Below are 12,476 nucleotides of genomic sequence, written 5' to 3'. Positions count from 1 at the left end.
TCTTTGAATGATGTGTTGACCCGGAGGTCAGGTTTTTGTAAAACTGCTCTTTACAAGCAGGGCACTGGGTTACATCACTGGAATCCCAGTAACTCCCAATACAATTCTTACAGAAGTTGTGTCCACATGGAGTAGTGACTGGGTTAGTGGACAACTCCAGACAGATGGAGCAATTGAACTGGCTGTCATTAATTCTGCTTCAAGCTGAAGCCTTATCTGGAAATAAAATAGTGTGTTGGTTAGGGTTAGACCATGTGAATCTCTTGCAAGGTAATCAAAACCCAGTAAACAGTTTAAGTCAATCAGCAATAAGAAAGTAATATAATACTCTAGGATTATTAGCCTTCATGAAAAATCTGTTTGTGCTCTTGCCAACTCCATTGCTGTCATTGTCAAGACAAATATGACAATGATTGACAAGGAGTTGGCATGATAGCACAAACAGACTGGCAATCAGGCATGGGGATGTGACCATATGAGATGGCATCTTCCTTACTAGAACAGGTTAAACAACATAGAAGTACAGGACGCCCGAAAAATGATAAAGATTCATTGTGCAAAATAGTTCTAATATTTTCCCCACAAAACTGTATGATAATCTGGCACTGTGACTTAATTTTACAATTTTCTACAGCAATTTGTATTATAAAAAAGCAACTATTCATGCATTGCTCAGTTTACTAAAGTTAATAATCACCTTTTTTTATTAAACGCACAATATAGACTGTTACATGAATATTAGAACTCAGTAGGGCTGTGACGATATCAGTTTCGCAATATTTTGTTCCATGGCAAAAATGTGAACATGATGCAGACCAACCTCTTTAGTCCTTTAAAAACCTGCTGTATGTAATATTGTGTGCTATGGCTTGAAAAATAAATAAATGTGACTCTGGATGACTTCAGAATGATGTTAGTTTCCAACATTAGGGCTGTTTTACTAAATACGTTTTGTGTTCTGATGGGGTACGACAGTTGAACTAAGCTCATGAGGTATTTCTAAGAATCAATGGGTACATATCATTAATTTGTAAGTCCAAAAATGTATTTAGAAACTGCAGATCACTCCTTTAATGTATGTGATGTTTTCTTCTTCCACTTTTAATTATCAAATCAATATATATATAATTGATTTGATAATTAAAAGTGGAAGAAGAAAACATCACATACATTAAAGGAGTGATCTGCAGTTTCTAAATACATTTTTGGACTTACAAATACATTTTTGGACTTACAAATCAAAGTCCTTACCTGTGGTTGTATGTCTCTTCAGTATAGTTTTACCTCTGAACAGGGACAAAGCATTTAAAAGTTTTCAATCTGTGTCCTGTATGGCTAAACCAATGGTTGTTGAGCAGAGATGTGGATATGAGGAATTACAATGAAAACTTCCACTGTTTTATTGCTTCATGAAAGAGGGAGGAGTTTACCCGTCTTCAAAAATCCCCCCGAAACCAATCAAGGAAATGTATCAGATTGTGGTGTTTTCCCCCAGAAGAGGAAGCGTTTCCTTGTGAGTGTTGTGCTGCATAGAGGTGAGTTTTAATTAATGGAATACTTTTGACATAACTAAAGGAAAACGTTTGTCAAATGTGAACTCTGCCGCCCCGTCCTATGTCAAAGTCACAAGGCTATTTTTACTCTCATTCTCTCTCCACCACACTAAACACAAATGGAACTCTGACAATCTGTAAACTTAGTAACGCTTGCTTGCATGCATAGTTTGTGCTACAAATTTCATTGCAAAATAATAAGGACTACACTAACAGCTTCTTGGTTATACATTATATTTCATCCTTAATGGTGAAACTGCCACAGCCGTTTGCGGTATTACAACAACAAAGAAGCTACTGCAAACAACAAACAGTTTGTTTCCCTCAGACATCATTGCACATGCAATTTAACAGCAGCATTCGTATTGCAATTTGGACTCTCCCCAGCTCTGCTTGGTCAACAAAACAATAACAACGGCCATGGGGCGGACAGTGGCGCTCATTCCTCTACTGCGGATTCCGTCTTCAAAGCTGGTTATCATTAATGGTGAAATGATACGTCCATTTTCGATATTAAAACAACAAAGAAATTACTGCAAACAAAATCATTGCACACGCAATAGAAGAGCACAATATGTACTGTACATTTTTTTTTACCATGCTGCACAACTTCTCCTCAGCTCGGCAACATTAACAGTAACAAGGGTGATGGGGAGACCGTAGCTCTGTTTCCGCCTTCTGGGGATTCCATCTTTAAGTCAGTGAATGCAGTAATCATTATTGTGGTATTGAATGTGTAACTGTGTCTATTTGCTTTTTGTCATGTATGTTTTGACCGGCATTTGTATAGCCTAAAATCAATCAATGGTTTAGCCGGTTTTGGGAGTGTCTGTTCAAGATATGCTGACCTCCATTAATTGTTGAGGGGAACGACTGCCCCCTCTCATTGAAGCCATGAAGTTCAAGGCCAACCGGGGTACTGCAGGCTGTTGTTTCAACAAAGCAGGATCCCCCTCTTCCCCATAATCAATGGGAAAATGGCAATCTTCGTGGTCAGTATTCGTGTAAATATTTTTTCCCCTCGACGACTATCTTGGTAATAATTGCTCCTGTTACACCAGATGTACAGTCGGGTCCAAAATGATTGGCAACCTTGATAAAGATCAGCATAGAAATATTGTATAAAATAAATATTACAAATACTAAGTTATAGTATATGCTCAAAAACATTGGGAAATTACATTATTTTATATGAATAAAATTGAAGAAAAAATCTCAGACAGGGGTCCAAATTATTGTTTTCAATACCTTTCAATACCTTAGGGACAGATGGAAATGTACTGGGGAGGGTGGTACAAAATAGGGGAGGGTTGTCAAACGTTTTACTTTGCTTTGGAAGGTTGTAGTTTTTTTGGGGCACAGGGGAGGGTAGTGTGTTTTTCCTGGTTTACATTAGCTCTTTGCAGGTTTTACTATATAATTTCTTCCATCCTAGCCAAATTTCCTCATCTGCTTGCATGTGCCTCCCCTATATCAATATATTTTGGTTCCTCCTTTTTGCACTATGCGTTTCCGTGTGCTAACTTTTCCCACGGACCTAATGGCAAACCTTCTGAAGACCATGAAAGAGATTGCCAAACTAATCAAGATGGGCAACTTGTCTGCAAACGACAATGCTGTCCTGGTTCTGTATACACAGTCTGATATAGTCAGTTCAGCCTTTTAGATCTTAATGGCTGCATTTACATAGACTGCCCGGTTCTGATCTTTTGCCCAATTATTGGTAAAAGATCTGATTTGATGAATCAAAAGACCAATTAGTGTCAAAATATCAGATCTGGGCCTGGTTTCCCAAAAGCATCTTAAGGCTAAGTTCATTGCTAGAACCTTCGTAAGAGCGTTGAAACATTTCTGAGCCTTGTCCCAAAACCATCTTTATAAACGTTACACTTGGATTTGCTCGTAAACTAACGCCTGCCTCAGACCACTCGTAGAACAGCTAAGTGTGTTGTTAGATCGCCGTTTGCCCTCCCGCGTCACTTTATACACAGAAAATCTCTGCTAGCCATAGAATGAAGATGTTTATCTGTCTCTCTGACTGCTGAAAACTTCATAGTTGAATATAGCTGAATATCATGTTCTAAACAAGCGAAGCAAGGATACAAAAAAAAAAGATAACCGAGATAACCAAAATATATACTGTATATATAATAGCTAGATTATTAGGCTAAATATGGACATCACTTTCATGTATGTGCAATAGATAGACCTACCTAGTATTTAGCCATTAGGCCACATCTGAGCCGCTTCAATATTCGCATCTATTAGGCCTACAGGCTACTATTATTGCTATTATTATTATTTATTGCCTTAACTTACCTCATTTGCACTCACTGTATATAGACTTTTTGTTTTCTTTTGTTCTACTGTATTATTGACTGTATGTTTTGTTTATTCCATGTGTAACTCTGTGTTGTTGTATGTGTCGAATTGCTATGCTTTATCTTGGCCAAGTCGCAGTTGCAAATGAGAACTTGTTCTCAACTAGCCTACCTGGTTAAATAAAGGTGAAATAAAAAAATAAATAAAATATTATCTAAAAGCTCAAGCATTTCACTGTAGCCTAAACAATAATCTAAAGGTCAACATATTAGGTCTACGGCAACATCTCTTAACTTGCTACTTCATGATTAATTATTTTAATTGATTAATTTCAGAATATCTGTAGGCCTACTTAAAACTCAGTTACTGCTTGCCATTAGGCTACAATGATTTGTTGAGCAATTGCGAAAACCATTGTCATCATATCCTATTTTTAGGTCACGTTGATATTTTGTATGGCGAACAAGGGAATGAGAGACTTTGACTTTGGCTTTATTTTTTCTTGCTCACAGTTTATACAAACTGAAGAAATGCAGAGTTTACATAATCAAACTGCATACAAAATAGCACGAGAAAAAAACACTTAACACATGCCAGACGTATAAGAATACATAATCATAACACATGGCAGACGTATAATGCACTTAAATACATAATAGGCTACAGAAGTGTCACGCCTGCTCCCGCTTCCCCTCTCTGGCGCTCGCGGGCGCCAGGCTGCCCTTCATTACGCACACCTGTCACCATCATTACGTGCATCAGTGCTCATTGGACTCACCTGGACTCCTTCACGATGTTGATTGCCCCCTCTATACCTGTCTGTTCCTCAGTACTGTTCCCCGTGTCAGCATTACTGTCGTAATGTTTTGTCGTCCCCCCCCGTCCAGACGCTGTTCATGTTTTGTTTGATGTCTGTTTTCCCTTAAATGTTCACTCCCTGTACTTTCTTCTTGTCTCTTTTTTTTAACCCTAATCAGTTGTCTTTGGATAGCCATAAATCATTTAAGAGGTACAGAGAACTCTTTAGCCTATATTCTGAAATCAGATTCAGCATGGGACAGCTCCTGTAACGACACAGTTAAGTTTCACTTTGTAACAAGTGCACTGCGGGCTGTAGAAGTACTGGTCCAAGATCAGTACTTCTACTCCAACATGTGAATGTGGGCCCAAATGCTCACCCAGAAGCGGCGCTCCTAGCGGCCTGGGACTTTAATGCATGCAAACTTAAATCAGTTTTACCCAAATTTTACCAGCATGTCACATGTGCAACCAGGAGGGAAAAAAATCCTAGACCACCTTTAATCCACACACAGATATGCATACAAAACTCTCCCCCACCCTCCATTTGTCAAATCTGACCACAATTCTATCCTCCTGATTCCTGCTTACAAGCAAAAACTAAAGCAGGAAGTATCAGTGACTCGCTCAATACAGAAGTGGTCAGAAGATGCGAATGCTACACTACAGGACTGTTTTGCGAGCACAGACTGGAATATGTTCCGGGATTCATCCAATGACCATTGAGGAATACACCATCTTAGTCATCGGCTTCATCAATTAGTGCATCAATGATGTCGTCCCCACAGTGACTGTATGTACATATCCCAACCAGAAGCCATGGATTACAGGCAACATCCGCATCGAGCTAAAGGGTAGAGCTTCTGCTTTCAAGGAGCGGGAGACTAATCCGGACGGCTATAAGAAATCCTGCTATGCCCTCAGATGAACCATCAAACAAGCAAAGCGTCAACACAGGATTGAGATTGAATCCTTCTACACCGGCTCTGACGCTCTTCGGATGTGGCAGGGCTTGAAAACTATTATGGACTACAAAGGGAAACCCAGACGCGAGCTGCCAAGTGACGCAAGCCTACCAGACAAGCTAAATGTCATTTATGCTCACTTCGAGCCAAGCAACACTGAAGCATGCACGAGAGCACCAGCTGTTCTGGATGACTGTGTGATAATGCTCTCGGTAGCCGATGTGAACAAAACCTTTAACATGTTATGGATAGGGGGCAGTATTTTCACGGCCGGATAAAAAACGTACCCGATTTAATCTGATTATTACTCCTGCCCAGAAACTAGAATATGCATATAATTATTAGCTTTGGATAGAAAACACTCAAGTTTCTAAAACTGTTTGAATGGTGTCTGTGAGTATAACAGAACTCATTTGGCAGGCCAAAACATGAGAAGATTCTGTTCAGGAAGTACCCTGTCTGACCATTTCTTGCCCTTCTTGATTATCTCTATCCATTACAAAGGATCTCTGCTGTTACGTGACACTTCCTACGGCTCCCATGGGCTCTCAGAGCCCGGGAAAAAGCTGAATGACGTAATTCCAAGCCCTGGCTGAAACACATGAGTGGTCTATCAGCGGACAAAGGGATTCATGCTCGTGCACGATACGACACCATGTTTTTATTCTATCGTCTCTGAACGGATTCAACGACTCCTGGTCGGAATATTATCGTTTTTTTACGAGAAAATTTTAAACAGCGGTTGACATGCTTCGAAGTACGGTAATGAAATATTTAGAAATCTTTTGTCACGAAATGCGCCATGCGCGTGACCCTTATTTACCATTCGGATAGTGTCTTGAACGCACGAACAAAACGCCGCTGTTTGAACATAACTATGGATTATTTGGGACCAAACCAACATTTGTTATTGAAGTAGAAGTCCTGGGAGTGCATTCTGACAAAGAACATCAAAGGTAATCAAACTTTTCTAATAGTAAATCGGAGTTTGGTGAAGGCTAAACTTGCTGGGTGTCTAAATAGCTAGCCCTGTGATGCCGGGCTATCTACTGAGAATATTGTAAAATGTGCTTTCACCGAAAAGCTATTTTAAAATCGGACATATCGAGTGCATAGAGGAGTTCTGTATCTATAATTCTTAAAATAATTATGTTTTTTGTGAACGTTTATCGTGAGTAATTTAGTAAATTTTTTGTAAATTCACCGGAAGTTTGCGGGGGGTATGCTAGTTCTGAACGTCACATGCTAATGTAAAAAGCTGGTTTTTGATATAAATATTAACTTGATTGAACAAAACATGCATGTATTGTATAACATAATGTCCTAGGTGTGTCATCTGATGAAGATCATCAAAGGTTAGTGCTGCATTTAGCTGTCTTCTGGGTTTTTGTGACATTATATGCTAGCTTGAAAAATGGGTGTCTAATTATTTCTGGCTGGGTACTCTGCTGACATAATCTAATGTTTTGCTTTCGTTGTAAAGCCTTTTTGAAATCGGACAGTGTGGTTAGATTAACGAGAGTCTTGTCTTTTAAAATGCTGTAAAATAGTCATATGTTTGAGAAATTGAAGTAATAGCATTTCTAAGGTATTTGAATAACGCGCCACAGGATTCCACTGGCTGTTACGTAGGTGGGACGATTTGGTGCCACCTACCCTAGAGAGGTTAACACTGGGGCCCCTCAGGGGTGTGTACTTAGTTCCCTCCTGTATTCCCTGTTCACCCACGACTGCATGGCCAAACACAACTCCAAAACCATCATTAAGGTTGCTGACGACACAACAGTGGAAGGCCTGATCACCGACCACGATGAGACGGCCTATAGGGAGGTCAGAGAACTGGCAGTGTGGTGCTAGGACAACTTCTCCCTCAATGTGATGTTAGGATTGAACTGGCTATTTGTTTGCATAGCCTATATAATATAACAGAGAAGCTATGCTACAATCTTAAGTATATAAACTATGGATAAGTCAACTGCTGAAGACAAGAACTACACCCGGCAACAGGAAGTGCGTCACGAGGCTAGGACCAGCCTGCACGCCAACGATAGGATGAGTAAGTTTAAACATGCTCATCTTCCCTCTGACAGGCCAGCAGTGAGCCGGAACTATCTCTGTCAGAGTATTTAAGGATGAACAAAGGATGTGTCGTTCTCTTCTCTGTCTGCCCTGCGTGGTGTTACAGTGAGACCGTATATACAAACATCATATTTTCCATTTGTACTATCATTCTATTTACTTAAAGATGAATTTAATAATCATTGCAAAACTAAGTTGCATGGTTTGTTTATATCCTAATACCAGATTCGATTGACGCAACCCGACAATTGGTGACCCCGACGTGATTCTGGTTGAAGGACTTCGCTGGAATTTGTCCGGCCGATTGGCCATCGCTGTCGTCGGACGGTGTGTTTCACAAATCCTGACCGGTCAAACAAAAAGGTAAGCAGACACCTATTGTGAATAACTAAAGTTCTGCGTATTGGACTTATCCAAATTTATTTTGTGAGACACCTGTTTGATGTAAGTGACTAAATTATGACATATAACTTAAAATTGATGAAGTATATAATTGAAAATGATATGTCTAATATGGTAAATGTGATTGTTGAAAACCATGGTGAAATAAGAATATTGTCTTACCGGCAAGGTCCGTAATTATAACAATATTACGGTAAGGTTCGGGGAAATATTCAAAATATTGGCGTATTTTCTTACCGGCAAGGTCCGTAATCGAGACGTATTATGGCTGGGTTCGGAGAAATACATAAACTCTTAGGCAAGGTCCTGTAGGTCGTGAACGTACCACAGGCTAGGTTCTAAGGGTTTAGGGAAATATTGGGAAAAATATTGTCTTACCGGCAAGGTCCGTAATCATGAATGTATTGCGGTTAGGTTCGGGGAAATATATTTTTTTTTAGCATATTGTCTTACCGGCAAGGTCCGTAATTGAGACGTATTATGGCTGGGTTCGGAAAAATACATAAACTCTTAGGCAAGGTCCTGTAGGTCGCGAACTTACCACAGCCTAGGTTCTAAAAGTACAGCGAACTATTGGAAAGGAATATTGTCCTACCGGCAAGGTCCGTAAATATGGATATATATTACGGTTAGGTTCGGGGAAATATTCAAAATTTTAGGAATAATAATAATATTGTCCTACCAGCAAGGTCCGTAAGTGTGAACATATTACGGCTAGGTTCGGGGAAATATTTAATGTTTTAGGTTCTGTAGATCCGTAAATGTGAGCACATTGCGGCTAGGTTAAAAAAAATATATATATATAAAAAAAATACAAATTTTGAACTAACGGGTGATGTCTGTAAACAAGTCGGAGAATACTTTGTTTTAGACGCTGTATAAGCTAACGGGTAAAATTCAGGGAAGTATTGGGGGATGATAAAGTAGTGGTAAATTTTGAAAAGTTATTAGTTAACAACCGAAAAGCATATATGGCGGGGCCGGAAATGGAGCGGATATTGAAGGCCCTAATATCTACACTAGAAGTAAAAGGGGGAAAAGACGGTAAGGAATGGAAAAGACGAGGAGAGAAATTATACAAAAAATGGGTGGATGATGGCTGTATCACATCACCTGAAGGAGTCCCAGTAGATCGGGAACCAGGACGAATATTAGAGACGCTGAAAAGAAAATCAGCAAAAGCTGAAGGAGAATGGAAACAAGAGGGAGAGCCACGAAAAGGAAAGCACAAGGAAGTGATGGAAAAAGCTAGGTTGAGGGAGCGCATAGGTTTGGCGATGCTGGAAAAACGAAAGAAAATGTGGAAAGAAGGACAAGAACAAGAACAATTGAAACGATCCAGGCTCTATCCTGCCCTTCCCTCAGCACCCCCGCCGTATGAAGTTCCAAAGATCATGGCTCCAGTTTTAGATGTGTCAGCAGCGGTCAGCTACCACAAACGCCCGGATAAAGAGGAAGGGGAGCAGTGGTGCAAGGTGAGCGATAGGAGAGAGGAGGTGGCTGCTCTACTTGAGACAGCAAAAGCGATGAGAGACGGGGTGAACAACCTGAGCAGACTGGAAGCTGACATTGAAAGCATGAGCCTAGTAGGAAGAAACGAAAGTGGCAGCGTAGTATCAGATGACCTGATACAGTGGAAAGACCCTGAGACGACAGAGAGAGAGAGAGAGAGAGAGAGAATGGAAGCTAAGAGACAGACCCTGAAAAAACTGGAACAAATGGAAATGGAGAGAATGGAAGCCGAGAGACAAAGACGCAGAAAGTTGGAAGAAATGGAAGAGGAAGTGAAACAAGGAGAAGTACAGATAAGAATACTAGAAAAGACTGAGAACTTGACGAAGAGCAAGATCGAAGTGGCAGACCAGGCCACCTAGAAAGGGGCCACTGCATAGACATAGGAGGGAAAAAGGAGAGACAGAGAACCCAAAGTTCTGTGTGGAACATTTGAAGGGGACATGTGGAACCCGGGGGATGCCCCAACATACCACACGAGAAGCAGGAGTCATGAAAGGATGACAATGGGGCTGTATCCGCTGAGGGATGCACCCGGAGGTACAGCAGTGTATAAGCCATGGGCTCACCGGGATATACAGACCCTAATCGATAGCCTGCCTGCGCCTGAGGAGTCAGGGGATAGATGGGTAAAAGCATTTGAAAGTCTGACGGCGGCTGACGAACTCACGGTAGGTGATATGGCCGCAGAAATGAACAGGTGTATGGGAGACCAAGAATACAGAGAAGTCATGACTGCTGCAGGACTAAGAGGAATGGTGGGAGCAGCTACCAGGTTTGATCAATACCGAGGACAAGCATGGGACACTGTCAGGTGAAAATACCTGACCCAGCCAAGACCTCAGCTGATGCCGACACTGACACTGGAGGAAGAGGAGAGTGTGCCCGTATACATGAAAAAGGCAAGGGGCCTCTGGAGGCAGGCTTGGAATGAAGAACCAGGGAAAGACACCATGAAGCACTTATTCCTTGCTAACTGCATGCAAGGGTTGCCAGACCAGGTGCGGGTGGAATGTGAAAAGGTGGTGGGAATCACAGCTAAGAGTGTGCTGGAATTCACGGAGATCGCTCAACACCATGTTGAGCAATGGAGTGAGGGAGTGAGTGAGAGAGGCATATTTCTACCAAATTGAAAAAGGCCTGGAAATGTTGTGTTTGTTTTTAACTAGGGTTAGCAAATACCCATACACAACAAATCGTGTATAACTATTTGTTGGTATCTTTAAAATACTATGTTGGGATATGCTATTCCTTTTGGATTTGGTGAGATTTCCATTTGCTGTACACCTAGAAGACACGATATCTTAAAGGGGTACACACACACATATGGAATCTTAGAAGTTATACATACATGGAGCCGTTGAAGTTTTGTTTTCTGAGTTTTAATTAAGGGAAATGTTCTGGGAACCTGAGATAAAATATGTATAAAATGTTGAAGGTTTTTCTTTAATTGGTCTAATGTAGTAAGGAACATGGTTCTGAAAGGGTGGTATGACCTTTGACCTCTATCAGGGCTCCCCCTTGTGGTGTGATCAGCCACATTGAGAAGCCATTTGGATGGTGAATTTAAGGTCATTGGTGATATTGATTTTAAGGAAATTTGTAGAACTAATAATTATGATGGAGTTAAAGTTCTAAGACACTATTGATCATTTGAACCAATGAGAAGACAGAATGACAATAAGGGTGTAATACATTTTCTTTGTGGAGTAGTTCAGATTAATAAGCAGGGGTATTTTTTACATTATCTAGATAAGTATTTTCCCTTAGGAAGTCAGCTGTGGTTGTAAGCAGTGTAAGAGATTTAACACAACAAGGCTGTGGAATTGACATAACAGTATTATTATATTTTGTTGTGAATAAGTTTAATAATGGTAGACTTATGTCAACAGGACAGAGATATATGACATTTGTAGGTGATCCAGGATCATTGAGGGTAGCGAGATAAAATTAAGTAAATATGCAATATCTAGACAGGTTGATTTTTCAAAAAATGTATAAGTGCAACAGGGGAGACTGTGAGACATTTAGCCAATATTTGGAATCAAACCATATTTGATACTGACAGTTATGAGAAAGAGCGACAGACAGATAGAAGGAAGGGCAGATGGAGAAGTCCTCCCCTGCACTGCTGAGACCTTGATGGGTTGGAAGTAGCAGGAGGAGAGCATAAGCCAGGAAGAGAAGATAAAAGTGACACAGAAGAATTAGATAACGGTTAGTGAGTGAAGACCAGCATAGTTAAATTATAAACAGGTGAGGACAGAAATAACACTGGGACAGACAGAAAATACATAATAGGAATAGAAGATAGGAAGATAATTTAGTTTGGTTCGCTTAGTTAGGATATTAATTCATGGAAGGACTATCGGCTCCATTGGCATGTATTTTAGTTTTAGTTTTGATTTTAAGTTTATGTTTGGTAAATTCTCTAAGAGATATGACTATTTACACAGACAAGCACATAGGCATTTGTCCTGTGTGAATTTAAGTATGCTCCCTCTAATTCTCTTTTTCTCTTTCTCCTTCCCTCTCTTTCTCTCTCTCCTTCTCTTGCTCTTCTCTCGGAGGACCTGAGCCCTAGGACCATGCCTCAGGACTACCTGGCCGGATGACTCCTTGCTGTCCCCAGTCCACCTGGTCATGCTTCTGCTCCAGTTTCAACTGTTCTGCCTGCAGCTATGGAACCCTGACCTGTTCACTGGACGTGTTACCTTGTCCCGGACCTGCTGTTTTGGACTCTCTCTCTACCGTACCTGCGGTCTCTAACTCTGAATGATCTGCTATGAAAAGCCAACTGACATTTACTCCTGAGGTGCTGACCTGTTGCACCCTCTACAACCAC

At 40.6% G+C, this 12,476-nt stretch overlaps 1 protein-coding gene across 1 annotated transcript; it reads left to right on the top strand.

Moving 5' to 3' along the window:
* The first annotated feature begins 1,456 nt into the window (after positions 1 to 1,456).
* Positions 1,457 to 10,027, top strand: LOC115198521 (transcriptional regulator ATRX homolog). Its single transcript, XM_029760499.1, has 2 exons — positions 1,457 to 1,535; positions 7,943 to 10,027. Exon 2 carries the CDS (start codon positions 9,091 to 9,093, stop codon positions 9,991 to 9,993), a length of 903 nt encoding a protein of 300 aa, XP_029616359.1. The 5' UTR covers positions 1,457 to 1,535; positions 7,943 to 9,090; the 3' UTR covers positions 9,994 to 10,027.
* The last annotated feature ends 2,449 nt before the right edge of the window (positions 10,028 to 12,476 follow it).

The sequence above is a fragment of the Salmo trutta genome, chromosome 8, assembly GCF_901001165.1.
Source record: "Salmo trutta chromosome 8, fSalTru1.1, whole genome shotgun sequence".
Taxonomy (NCBI): domain Eukaryota; kingdom Metazoa; phylum Chordata; class Actinopteri; order Salmoniformes; family Salmonidae; genus Salmo; species Salmo trutta.
This window is presented reverse-complemented; position numbering and strand designations above follow the sequence as displayed.